General features: G+C 42.7%; 1 protein-coding gene across 5 annotated transcripts in view; it reads right to left on the bottom strand.

Annotated features, from left to right (window-relative positions):
• klhl20 (kelch-like family member 20) overlaps positions 1-19,954 on the bottom strand; it is a 76,162-nt gene that overhangs the window by 43,328 nt on the left and 12,880 nt on the right. For 4 of the 5 annotated variants that reach the window (XM_085982191.1, XM_085982188.1, XM_085982189.1 and 1 more), the window contains exons 3-4: positions 14,228-14,801; positions 6,375-6,533 (exon numbers count right to left, since the gene is read on the bottom strand). In XM_085982191.1, the coding sequence (XP_085838317.1) occupies positions 6,375-6,533; positions 14,228-14,801 (733 nt within the window). Of the gene's footprint in view, positions 1-6,374; positions 6,534-14,227; positions 14,802-17,099; positions 17,138-19,954 lie in introns of those variants that run through there. The other variant, XM_085982192.1, reaches the window with a different exon arrangement.

The following is a 19,954-nucleotide window of genomic DNA, read 5'->3' as shown; positions in this document are numbered from 1 at the left end:
CCGCCTGAAAAAATAGGGGCCGAGGTTATGGTCTGAAATTGTTGAACTCAATGTTGAGTCCAGAAGGCTGCAAAGTGCCTAATAGAAAGATGAGGAGCTGTTCCTCGAGCTTACGTTGAGCTTCACGGAAACAGTGTATGAGGCAGAGGTCAGAGTGGGAGCGGAGCGGAGAATTAAAGTGACAAGCGAACGGAAGCTCGGGGTCCCCCTTACGGACTGAACAGAGGTGTTCCACAAAGCGGTCACCCAATCTGCGTTTGGTCTCCCAAATGTAGAGATCGCATCATGAGCATTGAATACAGTAAACTAAACTGCAAATAGTACAAGTAAATCACTGTTTCACCTGGAAGGAGTGTTTGGGGCCCTGAACACTGGGAAGGGAGGAGGTAAAAAGGGCAGGTGTTGCATCTCCTGCGCTTGCACGGGAAGGTACCGTGGGAAGGGGAGGGGCTGACTGAGGAGTGGACCAGGGTGTTGCGGAGGGAGCGGTCCCTTCAGAATGCAACATTTAATCACTCCCGTCTTCCACCCTATCACAGACAGTCCCTTTTGTTCTTTTCTCCCCTTCCCCTGCCGCTGCACCTGCTTAAAACCTGTTACATCTCTAACTTTTTCCAGTTCTGATGAAGGGTCACAGACCTGAAACGTTAACTCTATTTCTCTCTCCATGAATGCCGGCTGACCTGCTGAGTGTTTCCAGCATTTTCTGTTGTTATTAAGGATTGACTATACATATACTGTAATACAATCCTCTTGGCAAATTAATCCAATGAAATAGTAAACTGCAAAAACTTCTATGTTACATAGGTTACACAAAAAAACCTTGCATCATATCTGTACTAATCACCCAGTCTTTAAACACTGCAAATGGAAGGCAATAAATGGTAATGTGAGTAATCAATTCTTTTTCAAATATGAATAAAGTTACATTTTATGGTCAGTTTAAGTTTTAAATATTATAAAGTAAACCTACAAATGAGACACTCTTATCACTAGGACATTCATCCTGCCGTTCTGATTACTATCTCATATAATGCTAGTTCTATTACTGCAAGAGATTTAAAAATATATCATGTAGGATAGTACATATACAATACTATATAGATAGCAAAAAGAATGGTTTTCTCTACTCCCGGTACCCAGAGTACAACGGCAGGGGGGTTCTCATCACTGTCTTAGACACAGGAGAGGATCCCGGAGCACAAGGACTCCAGGTAATGGCACGCGATTGTAGTTCAGGCCTTGCGAAGCCTCGGGCACCCATATTCAACACACTAAAAAGAGAACACCTCTCGCGTTGGAGGTCCTGCAGACTCGAGCCACATAGACTTTCAGTACAACATATAATTGATTGATCAATCATTTTATTCATTTGATAACGAAAGATTTTACACTACATTTTGCGTATTTAAGATAGCATCTGACTACTATCTGAATTTATGTTTATGCAATGTTCCTTCTAATTTTTTTTCATGCGCGGTCCCTTTAAATTTGCATGCTCAATATCTCTACCAACGGCAGGAGCTGGTGAGCGACCTGCACGGGACCTCGCAATTGGTGTGTGACCGTGCGGCCGCGCAACTGAGGGGGAACATTGGTTTGCAGCCCTCAGCCGCTCACCAAAACTTGTTAAATGGCCCTCCAGCCTATATAATTGCCCACCCCTGCTTTAAATGACGATAAACAGATTTGATCAGTCATCAGGGTTCTCTAAACAACAGCTGACTAAAGCAGCATCATCCCATAACATCTGACATAAATCCCAGTTACTGTCTCAAATAGAAGTGACAATTCTCATAAAACACGGCTTCACATGTACATCAAATAAGTTAACGGAACTAAACGGCAGCCAGTAAGACTTTGGTCTTCCATTTTTTAGGGTTATGTTACTCCCTTTTTAGATAGCACCCACACTAAGCAGCATCCCCTGACTGAGGGACAGGCAAATCTACGTTCTGGTCTCTATCAACATCTTGCTGAGACTACCTGCTCAGAGTTGCAAAAGAGTTTGACATGGCCTATAAAATTACTTTCTCGCTCTGAAAGCCTGACAGAGAAAAGAAACCAGTATCATAGAATGGTTACAGCACGAAAGGAGGCCATTCGGCCCGTCGAGCCTATGCCGGCTCTTTGCAAGAGCGCTTCAGCTAGTCCCACTCCCCCGCCCTTTCCCCATAGCCCTGCAAATTTTTTTCCTTCAGGTACTTAGCCAACTCCCTTTTGAAAGCTGTGATTGAGTCTGCCTCCACCACCCTTTCAGGCAGTGCATTCCAGATCCTAACCACTCGCTGAGTAAAAATGTTTTTCCTCATGTCGCCTTTGGTTTTTCTGCCAATCACCTTAAATCTGTGTCCTCTGGTTCTCGACCCTTCTGCCAATGGGAACAGTTTCTCTCTATCTACTCTGTCCAGACCCCTCATTATTTTGAACACCTCTATCAAATCTCCTCTCAATCTTCGCTGCTCTAAGGAGAACAACCCCAGCTTCTCCAGTCTATCCATGTAACTGAAGTCGCTCATCCCTGGAATCATTCTCGTAAATCTTTTCTACACCCTCTCTAAGGCCTTCACGTCCTTCCTAAAGTGCAGTGCCCAGAATTGGACACAATGGCCCAGAAATTCGGGTCTCCACGGGTGAGTACGCACGGGGTACTCACCCATAGGCCCAATGGAAGTGCCGGTTTCCTGCATGCACTGTGCATGCGCGGGAAACCAGCACTTCCGTTCCCCTGAAAGCAGGGGTTCAGAGGTTGAACGTGTGTGCGGGGGAGGCTGCGCATGCGCATCGAACTTCGTTTTTTTTTTTTCAGGTTTTCCCGTGAGGGTAAGTCTGCAGAATTTAGAAATATAAAAAGCAGGTGTAAGGCCTGCTTTTTACAAGGTAAGTGGTGAATTAATTAAAATTTAAACATTTTTTCCACAGGTTTATTATTTTTAAATACTTTAAAGCAAGGTAAGTTTATTTTTAGACCTGTTAGAAAATAAAATAATTTTTTTCAAAAAATTTAAATTATTGGTTAAAATAGTTATTTCATTTAATTTATAGTTTATTTAAAAAATGTGATTAAAAAAAAAAATTATTTGAAGATTTAGTGATTTTTGTAAGAAGGGGCCGTAGTATTTATAAGTCTTGACAGCACTTCCTGTCAGACTTATGAATGGAGCATTCCCTGCTCCAATTGGCTCCCCATGGCCCACGTGATCCCAGGGGACGCATCGAGCTAACTGCGCCCCTGGGATATGCAAGCACCGCGCGCCGGCAGCTGGAGCAGGCCCCGGATCGGAATTCCACGGGGGCCCACAGCTCAACGGCCGGCGCGCAAGCTAAGTGCAGATCGGGGGCTTGCACCCGCGGGAAGCCCCCGACCCGAATTTCTGGGCCAATACAGTTGAGGCCGAACCAGTGTTTTATAAAGGTTCATCATAATTTTGACGCTTTTGTACTCTATACTTCTATTCATGAAGCCCAGGATCCCTAAGTTTTTTTAACTGCTTTCTCAACTTGCCCTGCCAGCTTCAACAATTTGTGCACATATACCCCTAGGTCTCTCTGTTCATGCACCCTCTTTAGGATTGTACTATTTAGTTTATATTGCCTCTCTTCATTCTTTCTATCAAAATGTATCACATTGCACTTTTCTGCGTTAAATTTCATCTGCCACGTGTCCGCCCATTCCACCAGCCTGTATGTCCTCTTGAAGTCAATCACTATACTTCCAAGTTTTGTGTCATCTGCAAATTCTGAAATTGTGCCCTGTACACCCATGTCCAAGTCATTAATTAATATATATATCAAGAAAAGCAGTGGTCCTAGTACCGACCACTGGTGAACACCACTGTATACCTTCCTCCAGTCCGAAAAACAACCGTTCACCACTACTCTCAGTTTCCTGTCACTTAGCCAATTTCTTATCCATGCTGTTGTTTTTATTCCATGGGCTTCAACTTTGCTGGCAAGCCTATTATGTGGCACTTTGTCGAACGCCTTTTGGAAATCCATGTACACGTCAACCGCATTGCCCTCATCAACCCTCTGTTACCTCATTAAAAAACTCGATCAAGTTGGTTAAACACGATTTGCCTTTAACAAATCCATGCTGGCTTTCCTTAATTAATCCACACTTGTCCAAGTGACTGTTAATTTTGCCCCGATTATTGTTTCTAAAAGCTTCCTCACTACCGAGGTTAAACTGACTGGCCTGTAGTTGCTGGATTTATCTTTGCACCCTATTTTGAACAAGGGTGTAACATTTGCAATTCTCCAGTCCTCTGGCACCAGCCCCGTATCTAAGGAGGATTGGAAGATTATGGCCAGTACCTCTGCGATTTCTTCCTTCAATTCCCTCAGCATCCTAGGATGCATCCCATCTGGTTCTGGTGACTTATCTACTTTAAGTACAGCCAGCCTTTCTAGTACCTCCTCTTTATCAATTTTTATCCCATCCAGTATCTCTTCTATCTCCTCCTTCACTATGTCTATGGCAGCATCCTCTTCCTTGGTGAAGACAGATGCAAAGTACTCATTTAGCACCTCAGGCATACCCTCTGCCTCCTTGCATAGGTCTCCTTTTTGGTCCCTAATCAGCCCCACCCCATCTCTTATGACCCATATGATGGTTTTATTGCCTATTTATATGCCTATAAGACGACTTTTGGAGTACCTTTTATGTTAGCTGCCATTCTATTCTCATACCCTCTCTTTGCCCCTCTTACTTTCTTTTTCACTTCTCCTCTGAACTTTCTATATTTAGCCTGATTCTCAGATGTATTCTTGACCTGACATCTGTCATACACGCTCTTTTTCTGCTTCATCATACACTCTAACTCTTTTATTATCCAGGGAGCTCTGACTTTAGTTGCCCTACCTTTCCCCCTAGTGGGAATGCACCTCGACTGTACCTGAACTATTTCCTCTTTAAAAGGCAGCCCATTGTTCCATTACAGTTTTGCCTGCCAATCTTTGATTCTGTAGGCAATTGCAGGTGCAAGTATACAGAACAATTGAGTTAACCCTTAATTGAAAGTATTAAAAAAAAGGAGGCTCTCAATCAACTTACGGGTTTGAAAGTAGCTACAATTGAATTTAGGATGCCCAATCACATGTCTGTTTAACAAGAATAAAAACCATTGTGCAACATTCCCAATTTACTATCTCTTGCTGGGATTAGTGGAGCAGGTTCACGCAACTGAATTGAATCATAAAACAAACAAAATCAAGGGTACGTAGAAGCTGCAAGATGATGGTGCAGTACATTCGGCTCCAACATGTTTTACCACAGGATACAAGTTCACTCTGATTCCCTGCAAGGTCAGTTCCTAATTCAGGTTGCAATACTAGAGTGTATTACCAAGTGAAGTACAGTTACATGGACACTCCAAAAAAATAAAGCAGCACGGTGGCATAGTGGTTAGCACTGTTGCCTCACAGCGCCAGGGACCCGGGTTCGAATCCGGCGACTGTCTGTGTGGAGTTTGCACATTCTCCCCGTGTTTGCGTGGGTTTACTCCGGGTGCTCCGGTTTCCTCCCACAGTCCAAAGATGTGCAGGTTAGGTTGATTGGCTATGATAAATTGACCCTTGGTGTTAGGGGGATTAAATGCGTGGGGTTGCGGGGATAGGGTGGGATATGTGTTGGTGTAGGGGTTATGGGGATCGGGTGGGATATGTGTCGGTGCAGGCTCGATGGGCCGAAATGGCCTCTATCTGCACTGTGGGGTTTCTGTGATTCTGTGTGTGATTCTGTGAAGACAATTTATTCCAACCAAGTTTTGCACATGTCCCAAGGGTTAATTATAAAAAGAGTTATTGCATTGCCACAGGTCTGGGAGCAAGTCACCTGACCCCACTCTCAATCAGAGAATAGTGTGTGACTTAGGAATACATTAAAAGAGAAAACAACAGGAATTTTTATGCTCTAGAAGAGATTAGCTACATTACAACTCGAGATAACTGCACCAACTGCTGTGAAATTATTCTGTACTTAACATTTCAGCTGCATTTAGGGCCAAGGAGATTTTATTCGTCAAACTATTTCACAACAAAGTGCTTTGGGATGTCCTGAGGTCGTGAAAGGCACTATATAAATGCAAGTCTTTCTTTCTTGCCTGAAGCTGCAATGGGGGTCTTCAAATTATTTTCTTAAAATAACTCATCTGAAATTTATGCTCACATTCTGGCCACTAGTAACATCAGCACATGGCTGGCCCAAGACAGAGGATTAGTAGCAGCATCCTAATTAAAGCTCCATGATATATGGCTCTGTGCTAGATTGGAACCAGGCACAAAGTATCTATTTTACCTTGTTGAAATATTGCTTTTGAAACCCAACAAACCAAGAACAAAGGGTTTGGATTTTCACTTGGACACTGCCTTACCTGGGGGAGCTGCGGACGCCGCTCCTGAATGCTGTATTTGACCCAGGCCATGACTGCATTAAAAACCTGCTCCTCACTCCGCACATTCAACTCATCACTGGAGATTATATCAATCAGCTGATTGGCTGGTAACAACATGAACTCCTCACTCTCCATCACCTGAAAGCAAGAAGAGAAAAAAAAATTGTACATTTTAATTAAGCAGTTAAGGGATGTGCAGAACACTGTTTCAAAAGGAAAGTCTCTTTCATTGCCATTTTTCTTTCTGTAGCAATAAAAATATCTTTCTTTTCTAAAGCTACTGGCTGTCTGAAACCCACCTGGGAGTAACTTTTACACCACATACTCCAAACAACCTATCCCTCATACTGCTGGGGGCATGGTAGTCGTGCTTTTAAATGGAATACACCCGCTCACTGTGGAAATACTTCAGTCTTTTCATTTTCAGTAGCAGGAAATGGACAGACTCTCTGTGGAACACATGACCAGAGTGCACGCTATCAATCAAAATATAACTTTAGCTAGAAGTTCAAAAATCTTGATTTTACATGGGGGAAAGGGGTGGACCAGCAAGCCAGCCTTACTGAAAATGGAGAATTCTCTTTACTCAAACTTCCTTCAAGTTGAGAATGCAAGTTACGCGCCTACAGAAAGTGTTCCCCACACATCTAGGAGCTTATCATCAAAAGAGGATACAGAATATTTCAATTAATCTACTAGACTACAAAGTCTACATCTTTGTTGGAACAAAATGGCTTCCAAGCAGCATTATCCTGAATCTCTGCCTGCACTAGTTGCTTCTATGTTCCCCATCCACCACCCTCCCCACCACAATCCACAAGATTTCTCAAGGCACTCCAGATACCTTGCACAAATGGCTGTTCTTCATGTACAACCCCAGGCAACAAGTGTCAGCAAGCTGTTTGACTGTGAGAAGAATCACAATCGAGCCAGATCCTGTCCAACAAGAGTTACTGGATGATCAGCAGGAACTGAAATCCCACTGTTTGTTTTCCCTCATCGGCCCAGAGGCACTATGGCCAAGTGCAGCAAACTTGTTACCCCACATGGCTGAAATAGCTAACTCAGCACACAATAAGGATTGGACAAAGAACCTTCCTGGTTTGTATGGCTCTGTAGTGCCCTAATCAGTCAAACAGCCCAGTAATGTACAATTTATTTTCCTTATCATCTTTTAAAACATTATGTGGGAAGGCTTCTTCTATGTGCTATGAATAACAAAATCATAAACACATTGTAAAGAATGGGGTTTTGATTTTGTTATGCGTAGCACACTGAACAAATCTCTCTGTACGCTCTCCCTTCCTCCGTAGACAATATATCGTTAAGAGGATGGGCATGCAACCTACTCCCAGGCCTCACTAAGTCACCTGCCATATAACGACTGGGAGATGCACAAGTAAAACTTTGACTGACGCACCAGTTTCATTTTCCATCCTTCCCTATAGAGAAGCAGTACTACAAAAGGACTTTGTGCCAGACTCCAGCAGCAGGTGAAAAAGTAGCCAGAATTTTTTAAAAAGTCAGCAGAGGTCAAAGCAGGTGCATGAAAAAAGTGGGAAGACTCCAAGGAGAGCGAGAGCAGTCAGACAGCAGAGTAGGCGATTGCAAATTGCTGGGAAGGGGGAAAATAAGAATGAGCAAAAAAAAACACATGCAACAAGCAAGAACTGAAGTGGAACAGAAAGGAAGCGAGCAAGGGCAAGAGAAGCTGGTGAAAGAGATGAAGGAACAAGAGGAAAAGGAGAAAGAATCTTCAGGAGAGAAAGTAAGGAAAGCAAAGACAACTATTTTAAAAAGTGGTGGGTCGGGAAAGGCCATTATGCATATGACACAGGAGCTGGGTGAACACCAGCAAGTGGACACAGAGGTCTAATTTGTAGGAGATACGCTTGAGAAGCTGTGTGGCAGTTCCAGCAGCAGGTCAAGGCAAACCCAAGTTTAAATGCAAATTTGCTGCTCTCTGGAGCGTTGGATCATAGATTTTCTTCAGGTTTTGTGACATCTTGCATGTAGATCATCTTCTTACGTGATTGCTTGCAGTAGGTGCTCGTGAATGAATAGAGGGTGAAGCAAGACACCAGGTGCACACTCAGCTTGAGTGCTGGAGGCCAAGCTGCAGCTAACCTGGGAGCACAACGATACACACAGCCCGCCTGTCTCAAAAGATAGCATCCATCAGAACTACCCGTGATCCAAGCACCTTTTCAATGGAAAACAGGTAAAAACAAAGACACCCGCCTCAAGGCTCAGCTGCGTGCGCCAGACACAATGCAAGACCATAGACCCCAGAAATGCAGACGCAGTTTCAGCGATGAGTACCGAACCTTTTTTAAAAATCTGCAAGCGCAGTCATGGGAGATCAATGATATAGCACACTGTGCATTACTTAGTATAGCACGCCTGTCATTATAACACAGAGTATACTCCAAATCATCGTGAGCAATGATACAGAAGAGTTTCACTAACTTTTATTTAAAAACTCTGTAATTATAACTTGTAAATGGATTATATGTCTCCAACCGACTGTTGGTAAGAATTGGGACCAGACACACAGCAAGAGATTTCCATCAATCCAGCAGGTTTGCTCTTCTGGTACAGTGAGGAGGATAATAGCAGCCTTCAGGAGGACGTAGACAACTGGTAAAATGGGCAGTCACATGGCAGCTGAAATTTAATGCAGAGAAGTGTGCAGTGATGCATTTTGGAAGAAGAATGAGGAGAAGGAATATAAACTAAATGGGACAATTTTAAAGGGGATGCAGGAGCAGAAAGACCTGAGGGTTTACGTACACAAATCTTTGAAGGTGGCAGGATAAGTTGATAAGGTTGTTAAAAAGGCATACAGGATCCATGCCTTTATAAATAGAGGCATAGAGTACGATAGCAAAGAAGTTTTGCTAAACCTTTATAAATCACTGGTTAAGCCTCAGCTGGAGTATTGTGTCTAATTCTGGGCACCACAATTTAGGAAGGATGTCAAGGCCTTAGGGAGAGTGCAGAGGGGATTTACTAGAATGGTACTAGAGAAGCTGAGCTTGTTCTCCTTAGAGCTTGAGCTACCAAATGGCATCTATGGTGGTACTGAACCTCTGGGCCAAGTTAGCCAGTCTTAGCTAAGACAGCAGCAAGGGATTTACAGTCAGTCACAGCATTCCTGAAGTAGAGTAGGAGTTCCTCATCGCCAATCAGCAACTGCCACTGAAGTGCCTGTGCGCAAAGGCCAAGCAAGGAACGCACCGATTTCTTCACCCAGAGAAGAGGCGTCCGACAGGGCGGCAATTTGAGCCCGACCCTGTTCAACATATACATAAATGAATTAGCAGACATGCTGGAGCAAAGCGAGTCACCAGGTCTCCGTCTCCTTGATGGAGACGTGAAATCCCTGTTCTATGCGGACGACCTGGTTCTGCTGTCTCCCACAGAACAGGGATTACAGCAACAACTAGACCTACTCGACAAATACTGCCAAAATTGGGCTCTAACAGTAAATCTAAAGAAAACCAACATCATGATTTTTCAAAAAAGGCCCAGATGTCAGGAAAACAAATACCAGTTTACCCTCAGTGATACCGCTATAGGACACACTATGAGCTACACCTACCTTGGTCTAACTATTACAGCATCAGGGAGCTTCAGCATAGCAGTGAATGCACTAAAAGAAAAAGCCCGAAGAGCCCTATATGCAATAAAAAGAAAATTCTACAACATCCAAATCCCAATCAAAATCTGGCTCAAAATATTTGACAGCATAATCCTGCCCATTGCACTGTACGGTAGTGAAGTATGGGGCCCGCTAAATCACCAAAGCTACACTAAATGGGAAAAACACACAATAGAAGCCCTACATGCAGAATTCTGCCGAAGCATCCTTCGCACCCAAAGAAAAACGCCAACAAATGCATGCAGAGCCGAACTAGGCAGATACCCACTGATAATAAACATCCAAAAACGAGCACTAAACTTCCTAAATCACCTCAAATCTAGCTCCCCAGACACCCTTCATTTCAAAGCCTTTCAGACCCAAGAGCTAAACCCAGAAAAGAGTCCCCTGAGTCAGCTGCTACTGAAACTAAGTACTCAGCCGGACCCTGACCAGCCCCAGACCAACACAGCCGTCCAAACACCAATCCGAGTGAACCAAATCATTAAACAATGCAAAGAAACCTACCTGGAACATTGGAACAAAATAACCGAAAGCCAAAGCAGATTAGAATGTTACCGGGCCCTAAAAAGAGATTATAAACTGGCAGACTACCTCACGACCATCAGAGACACAAAACAGAGACAGACCCTCACCAGGTACAGACTAAGCGACCACCAACTGGAAATTGAAAAAGGCAGATACAAGAAATCCTGGCAGCCTAGAGAGAATAGAATATGCGATCAATGTCTGGCCAGCGAGGTTGAAACAGAAATGCATTTCCTCCTAAAATGCGAAAAATTCAACACATCAAGAAACATATTATTCAACAAGCTAAGCCAAACAACCCCAGATTTCAAGGAATTGGATGACCTGTCAAAATTGAGATTAGTCCTGGGAGAAGGAGACAGACCATACCTTGGGGCCAAATATGTAACAACATGTCACAACCTGAGGACTGTTTAAAATTAATATTGAACGTACCAAATGAAGTAGAAAGACTGTTTAAAATTAATATTGTTTAAAAGTAATATTGTATGTACCCAACAAATGTCAAATCGATTGACACCTACAGAATGTTGGAAAACTGTACCTTTTTGCTATGTAAGCTTTGGCAATATGGTTCTCTGTAAACTTTCATGCCAATAAAGCATTTGAATTGGAATTGGAATTGGATAAGGTTTCCCCGCCCCCTCTTTGCCAAATACAATGTCAGCACTCACTGCCTAAGCTCACACACAAGGAATGGTCACTTTGTCAAAGTACTGGGAGGCTCTGATTAACACCTACTTGCTGATCTTGCAAGCAAACTATTGCCGCTTTCTGAAGAACAGCCCTGACCTGATCCACACACTTCCTGACCTTGTGCTCTGAATGCAAAGTAAACTCCAAAATCTCACTAGTACTTCAGAAAGTTTATCCATTCTTCCAAGATCTTCCATCTTAGTGTTGGAGACCTTCCGAAAGACATCGCTTAAGAATCTGCAACAGGCCAAACACTGGAAGAAGTTACAGAGTATTTTTTTTTTAGATCCAGCCACTGTTATCAGCAATGGAGATATACTTGATCAAACTTTACACAGAAAAGAGCCCCAGGAATTGGAGTATCTCGATACCGAGAACCAAACTGAAATGCCGAGACAAACCAAATAAAGAATTTTAACAGTAATCGCTTCAAAGAATTTGCAAAGAATAAATGAATTATTTTAAGAAACCACAGAAACAGCAAGTTTCAAGGAACTGTTTCTGGTCTGGAACAGAAATACTGCTGCCAACAAAGAAAAAGAGCTGGGGCTCGATTGCAGAAAGAGACCTCATGCGTTGACAGCTAGGGACCGATCACAGAAGTAGCAAGATAAAATGCCTCGGTCCCAATGATTCCCCTATTTGGGGAATGACCTCCTGAATTGTACATGAAGACTGCATTATTGCAGAAGAATAGAAAGATCTACCAGATAGATGTATCTACCCAGTTTTGTTTTTAATAAAAACTAGTGTAGAACAATAAATGCACAGCTTTCAACTAAGCAAGTGTGGACACTTACAAATCACCCCACCAGCACTGCAGAGTGTTAATACCGAGTCCAACCCACCACGAAGGATCCTGTGAAATGTGAGTACTACATATCTGCAGGAGTAACAACATTTTACCCTTAATGAGAATATATAGCACATCTCAAAATACCTAAACACTGGATCCAAGCCAAATCTAAACTGAAATCTGACCTTTCCAAAAAGTGCCATCTGTAAGCAACAATCCAGTTCCTTACATAAAGCCCAACTATATTTAACTGCAACTCAAGGACTGAAATCAGAACAGAAAATGCTGGAAATACACAGCAGCCTATCATCACCTGCAAACTAAAAGATAGATTTAACGTTTCAAAGTGTAGCCTCTTCACCAGAATGCAAACATTAAAATCTATTAGATATTGTAATGAGCAGCTATGTATGTGGCTTAAAATACAGAAAGGTATCCTGGTGACCTTTTCACATCCCATCAGCAATAATGTCAGCAGAGAGAGCAGTACTTAGTGTTAAACCTGGGATCTGTGTGCTCGTTCTGTACCGTCGGTACAACTATTTTTAATGCCTCAGTGGTTTGACACAGAGCCATGCAGACCACATCCAAAAAGATGCCAAGTTTGATGCTTGGTCTGTGCAATCTTATCTCAGCCATGGCAACAATGAGGGAAATTCGCTAAAATTGATCTCAAATACCCATTCCCCACCCCTAACCACCCCAGATAAAAAAGAAAGCTTCCCCACTGGCTGTTTTTCAGTAGCTTCTGCTGGAGAAAGAAAGATGTGGATATTCCCCGAGAACTTTCCATCTGGGTTCACACATGAAGAATGGCCATTTGAGCAAGGCACCGCAGGCCTGCTACCACCTGTGAAGCCATAGCTCAGGAGAGGAAGGGGAGAAATAAAAGTCAAATGCATTATGTGAATAGGTCATGCAGAAAGACAAGAGGACGGTAATTCTTTTTTTTCAAAACCGAAACCCAGTCTATTAAATATCTCATTCACCAGCTCTAAAGCCTAAAATACAAGTGAGGTACCCACGACTGATTGTTCTGAAGTACATGCTCAGAAGGTTTGAACACCGTCCCCAAATTAAATCACTGGCACAGAACAAGGAGTTATTTGGGATTTCTAATGAGTCTTATATTTCTCTGCTTTGCATCATTGCATGGATTACAATGATTTCTATTGTGTGCCTCCTTTAACTCATCCCCATCTCCTACTCACAGGTTTCCTCATGACGTTTTCCTAGTAAAGAGAGCCAGAGAACCTGCACCATAGAATTTCTTTAGCATAAACTTTCTCAGCCACTCAAGGTACCCCCAAGTAGCCTAAAGTGACTCGACCTTCAATTTCCCTTCCCTATTCAGAAAACCACATGGCTTTTGCTCATCACCGCCTTAAAATGACAAAAGAAAACAGATAACAAACCAGACACTGGGAACCCGATAGGAAATCATAGACACAAACCCCATCACAGTCACATCATGCCAATACCAGTGCATTATGTCAACAGGTTAAGATGCAAACAACACAATGGCAGGTTGGAGCATCAGCATGCAGCATCGTAAAGATGAGAGGCATGGACTTGATTCTTCCATTTTTCCGAGTTCCCAGTCACACTGCTGCGCAGAGGTGACTCCCCGTTGTGGGAAGAACAAAAATTGGATGGGAGAGCAATATCCAAGAGGAGCCTAAGAGGACCATTCGTAGAGGATTGGGAGCAAATTGCCTGCCCTCTCTACAACTCTAAGAAAGGGAGGACACATATGAATTACCCTTCCTTTGAAAGCAACTTGCAGGAGAGACAAATGCAGAATCTTGACCAGGGTCAGGTCTTCTGTTCTGTCTGCACTACCAATTAAGATTATCAAATAGATCAATAAGCCAGGTGTAAAATTCAAGTTACTTCTGCGATGCTCAACTGACTTTCAAGGAATAAAAATTATTTTCTCCCAGTTCCTTCCCTTTTAAAGAAATTCTAAGCTACAAAAAATTGAATAAATACAATATTAAAAAATCAAATATACAAAATCGATATTTATTGCACCATGAATATGCGATTGTTGAATGTGGTACAACTACTGCAGCCCCACGAGGGCCACTGCTTAAGTTTAATTACATTGAGATCACATGGACCTTGTTTCTTTTCATTAGCCCTTACCTCTTGAAAGTTGTGCTGAGTGAATTTGTCAGCGATGCGTAGCAGCTCTCTGCAGGAGTGGGTGTCTGCAAAAGCTCTGATTCCCAGGCAGTTGGAGGGATCAAGTTGTCTCTTCAGGAACTCACAGCATGCCTCCTGGATCTCGGCCAGTTGCAGGAGGCAGGCAGCCGGCAGCAAAGTCTGCACGTTCCCCTCCTCTACCGTGATCTGAGACGTGTATGCAAAGTCAATCAGAAGCTCCATGGCCCGCTCGTCGATGTCGCGAATCACCACCTCCGTCTGCCGGCTCTCTGCAAGCTCGCCTGTGAACATGGCTCGAAAGTAAGGGCTGCAGGCCGACAGGATCACCCGATGTGCATAAATCTTTTTCGCGCCCACAACCAGCACCACGTCGCAGAGTTCCCGGTGCTTCCTCAGGAGGTTGATCACTTCTAAAGTCTGCCGAGGATGTTTATCCGATACGAATGGCATCCTGGCCGGTTGCGGTACTCCCTCGGGCAGTTTGTTGGGGTCGCCGAGTGTACATCGGTTAGTGACATCCATTCCTATCTCTCCTGGTCGAGCGCTGATACACCTAATGGTGAGAGGCAGGGAAAGAGGAAAAGAGAAGCATTTGAGACTCAACAGTCACCCTATGTTGTTAAATTTACACAATATTTACATACAGGTTCCCATTGTGCAACTTTAACCTTTGTGATTGCACTTTGTGATCCATCATATAGTAATAGATATTCTGTAAAAAGTACCACCTTGGCTTACTAAGATACTGCACCATTCTATGGCAGGATACTGTCAGTCACAAGACCCCTCTCAAAAGCCTCGGATAGGTGGGGGTGGGAGGAAGGAAGAGGAAGGGAAACTGTGAGAGTGCTCAGTGTGGATGACAGACATCAGAGGAAGGATGAATCTACTCTACTATTGAATATCGTCCAGCAGCTGCTCATGATCAACACTGATAAAGGTCCGTAAGCACGTCAGCCTTCTCATTTCACCAGTCGCAGAAAGGGAACATGGAGGGATATAAAAAGATGAAAAGCAAGGTGAATCTCAAAGGAATGGGTTTTAGAAGTCCTTATATTCTATAGTACCAGTGATTGACAAAACGGTTGATAGAGTTCATGGTGTTAACTCATTGACTACTCAACATAATTTGGTACGATCCACTTGGTTACTTAATCCTTGGAAGATGTGGTGCACATGAAATGACAAAGGGAGGTTTTGTCACTAATATAGCGATTTGACATCCAGACCCTGTCTGAGCAATATACAATTATTTTTCAAACCGATTTAATAGCAACTGCCACACTACCACCCGCCACCCTCCCACCACCATCAATTACCAATCTCAATTGTCTCCATGTTGAGGTGCCAATCAGACCGTGGCACCTCCCCACAAAGAGGAAGGGATGGGGGAAAAAAAGCAAAACAAAAATAAAAGGGGAGCGATTATCAGATTTTACATCTGCGAATCTCGGTGTCCAGTTCAAGAGTGGCATAAGCAGGAGCCTGGAAATAGGATTTCTTACCACAGTTAGCATGTTACTGGAGGGGAGGGAGGGTAGCAGGTACTCAAAAAAAAAAAAAGGCCAATTTGATAAAGAAATGGGTCTTCTTGATGGGCACATGGGTAAGCAGTCCGATAACTCTGTTAAAAAGGTCTTATTTATGACAAATTATTATGCTATGTTGCACAGAGATGATTAAACATTATTTTAAAAACTTTCACCAATTTTTTTTCTCCTCTTGAAGGTGCTGACTCTTGCTGGGGTACAGTTCCACAAAGCTCTCTAGTAACTCGCCCAAGTGGCCATTCTACATGTGTGAGCATCAGCAAGCCAGTTAACCCTGAGCCAGCATATTGAGGCCAATTGCTGTCCCAATTAAGATTAGCTATGCAGAGTCCAGGAATCAACCCTGGGAACTTCTAGCTTGCAAGGCTTTGTAACATACCATGCTACGTTTTTATCTCGTCAATGAGGGAACCTGGTACTGAACAGTTAAGAGTGCATAGATCGCAGGACCAATCCACTACTAATTGCAACTTGTTCTCGAAAAGAAAGAACTTGCATTTATAGTGCCTTTCACATCCTCAGGATGTCCCAAAGCACTTCAAGACCAATTTGTGCACAGCAAGGTCCCACAAACAGCACGATAAATGCCAGTTAATCTGTTTTTGGCGCTGTTGGTTGAGGGATGAATGTTGGCCAGGACACTGGGAAAACTCCTCTTCTTCATGACATGCCATGGGATTTTCACACCCACCAGCCTAGATTATATTTTCAACTCCTGGAATGGGCTAGAACCCAAACCCTTCTAACCCACCAGCCAGAGTGCTACCATCGAACCAAGCTCTGTGTTACCAATTCTTGACAAGCATATCACATGCTTCATTTACAAAAAAAAGTGTCAGTAAGTCAACTGGGGTGATCACGGACAGAATCCCACTTGCAACTATGGAAAATAAATCACTGGGTTACTAACAACAATTCTTTCCATTTAACTAAGGAGGATTAACCAAAGGAACAAGAGATACAATTGCTGGGCAATGACTTAATTGGTAAATAGATGACATTATGGATTACAATTATGGGTAACTGAAGTAGGTAATGTGCTTGTAACTGGTGATTGCTTCCTTATCAATTAGAATACAGCAAAGCCCTGTACTATGATAGCTTTCTGATTGGAGTACAGCCAAGCTTTGCACTACGATTGCATATTTGTTACAAAATATTGCAGTGTACTTTTCTCCATACCCTCTCTCCTTTCAGTGCTTCAGTTAGGTTCATGATTGTTACGGGACGTGAAGGTTTGAAATCTGCAAATTCCAGGATGGCAAGATACAATAAACTCTCAGACTGCACAGAGAAATCACCCTACTCCTGGAGATGTTGGCATTCGGAAGTTGATCGTACAGCCTTTTCTAACAGCATTTTATATCCAATAGAACACCATATAGTCCCTTCAACTCGTCAGTATTGGGCTCAGAGCTTAAGCAGGCCCTGTTGCTCTTGGTCAGTTTTCTTAAATATGGTCAAAGACTCTGGCACAAAAGCAATGGCTGTTAGCCAAATACACAGTAGGTATAGTCTTGAGACTCATACCCTTCCAACTCCATTAGCGTTTTAAAAACTATCTAGAGTATTTTTTTCTGGCTTTTGAAAGAGGTCTTCCCTGTGAGGGTAGATCTGTCAAAGTTTTGTTTATACATCTACAGGGAAACCTGAGATTCTTGACCAGCTAAGTCCTCAAAAGCTGTATTGGACTTCAAATCTGATGAAAATCTAGAAGGTCAATTGCAGACTGCTTCAAGAGATTTACAGTTTGGATTATATTCTTGATCCGTTTATAAATTGTCTCGATGACAATGAGTCACCATATGTTTGTGTACAAACTTCAACCAATGAGCTCAGTAAGATATCACCCTCGTTTGGATTGCCCTAGGAGTTGGTCAGCGGATGCATCAGCGACAGTGAACATCTGCTTTGAACATTCACAACGAGCTTATGATCTTGTGGTTTCCGCTGGTACCAGTCTCTGTTGGTACGAAATTCAGTCCGTATTGGTATAGAAGGATTAACCAACACTATTAGCGTACAATGATTGAGCTAATTTTGCATGTTTTAAGTCCAACACTTATATGGCTAAAGATAGTGAACCAAATCAAGGATCAGCTGTTTATATTTAAAACAGGGTCAACAGGAGTTGTACTGCGCAAGCAGGATGGGCTCACCTGTAACGCACTTGCCACTTTCTGTGCTGCAGCAGTGACAGAGTAACAGCCATCTTGTGACCTGAGGTTGTGTGAACCACCAAGTGCTTTCTCAGCCTACTGTGACAAAATAACACTGTTCAATCTTGTTTAGGGTGTTCCTAACTTGCCAGAATCCTTCTTTAAAAAGTTTTATTTATTTATTTATTTATTTATTTTAAAAAGGGGGTTGGAGGTACCACTAGACTTGCTACCCTTTATCAAGTCCAAAACAAGCTAAGGGATAGACAAGGCAAGACACAATATGGGGGTCATTACAAAGACAAAATAAATTACTAGCCGAAATAATGAAGATTCAAGAGGGAGAAGGCACAACTTCCGTAGGAATATATAACATCCATATTGCCCATATCTCTCCAAACAGAAAGCTCATGGCTAACCTTCTTGAAAATTTTGAATCAAAATCCTTGTGCATTGACTAATGCAGTGGATTACAACACTTATCCTTTCATCCCTGTGAGACACATTACAAATCCAGCACTAGCTGAAAGGAATGATGAATCCCAAGCAAAATGTAATATGATAAACTTAACTCAGCCCAGTTCCCACTGAACACAAGTGTACAGCACAAATCAGCTCAGAAAACTCACCTCAATTCCCACTCAGAGGGGCCACAAATATGTAACAGCACTTTGGTGAGGTCAGAGTTAGGGCACGCTGTTTTGACAGTGTAGAGACAGCTTTACTTTGTATCTGGCCATGCTTCACCCGACCTAGGAGTGGCAGATGCCAGCGCTAGGAAATGAGATACCTTTCCGCCCCAACACCTAATGAGTACAAGGTTCATCTTTCTAAACAATACTGCGGATGCTGGAAACCTAAAATAAGAACAAAAAATGCTGGAAACACTCAGCAGGTCAGGCAGCATCTGTGGAGAGAGAAACAGAGTTAACGTTTCAGGACTATGAAAGGTCATTGACCTGAAACGTTAACTCTGTTTCTCTCTCCACAGATGCTGCCTGACCTGCTGAGTGTTTCCAGCATTTTCTGTTTTTATTATAAAATTAAAACAGAGTTCTTGGTTCCATAATATTTATATTCTATGCTACTGCTACTTTCCTGGCGATTTTGCAGCGAGTCACCCAGCCAAGGGAGGAGAGGAAATATGTTTTCCTAAAATCCAGTAGCAGAAAGCAGCATCAATTTTATAGATATCCTACATTTACCCCTGAACCAACACCACCAAAACAAATTACCTGGTCAGTTACTTTATTGCTGTTTGTGGGATCTTGCTGTGTGTACATTGCCTGCTGTATTTACATATACAAAACAGTGACTGTATTTCAAAAGTAATTCATTGGCTTTGGGCTGTCTGGAGGACAAGTTGGATTCCATCGGCATGAGAGTACAGTCAGCAACACATGTAGTCACGCATAAGCCTTGCTTGAATGAGTCCAATTCAATTGAAATAGTACCACTCAATAAACATGCATGTATTTTAACTTGCAGGAGAACACGGACAAGTATTGCATGCAACTGAGGGAGGTTTAAACAGGCATAAGATTAGCCAAGAGAGCTCTGGAAAAGAAGATGGTGGGCATTGGGGCAGTAATAGCAAAAGCTTTTTCAGCTATGTCAGAAGACCATTAAGGGCTGTATAGGGCCACTAAAGGATACCGGAGGGCTACTAAATGACTATTTTGCAACAGTCTATACTTCTGTAGATGTTCCAGATGGGTTGCTCTGTATTGAATAATATTAATATTAAAATAGACAGTAATGTCATCTTGGATAGATTAGGAAAGCTCAAAATTCATCGAGCTCCAGGTTTGGATAATATCCATCCAAGGGTGATTAGAGCCTTCTTCCAGCATCTTCAATAGTTTAATAGAGTTAAGGATATCTCCTTTGGACTGGAAGCTAACTCACGTAGATTCTATTGTCAAAAAATGGAACAAATCAGAGTCAGGGAACTACAGGCCTATCAGCCTGACATCCATTATTGGGAAGATGCTAGA

This window comes from Somniosus microcephalus, chromosome 3 (assembly GCF_052327205.1).
Source record: "Somniosus microcephalus isolate GS21.2 chromosome 3, FLI_Smic_1.0, whole genome shotgun sequence".
NCBI lineage: Eukaryota > Metazoa > Chordata > Chondrichthyes > Squaliformes > Somniosidae > Somniosus > Somniosus microcephalus.
Note: the sequence above shows the minus strand (reverse complement) of the source record. Positions and strands in the feature narration are given on the sequence as shown.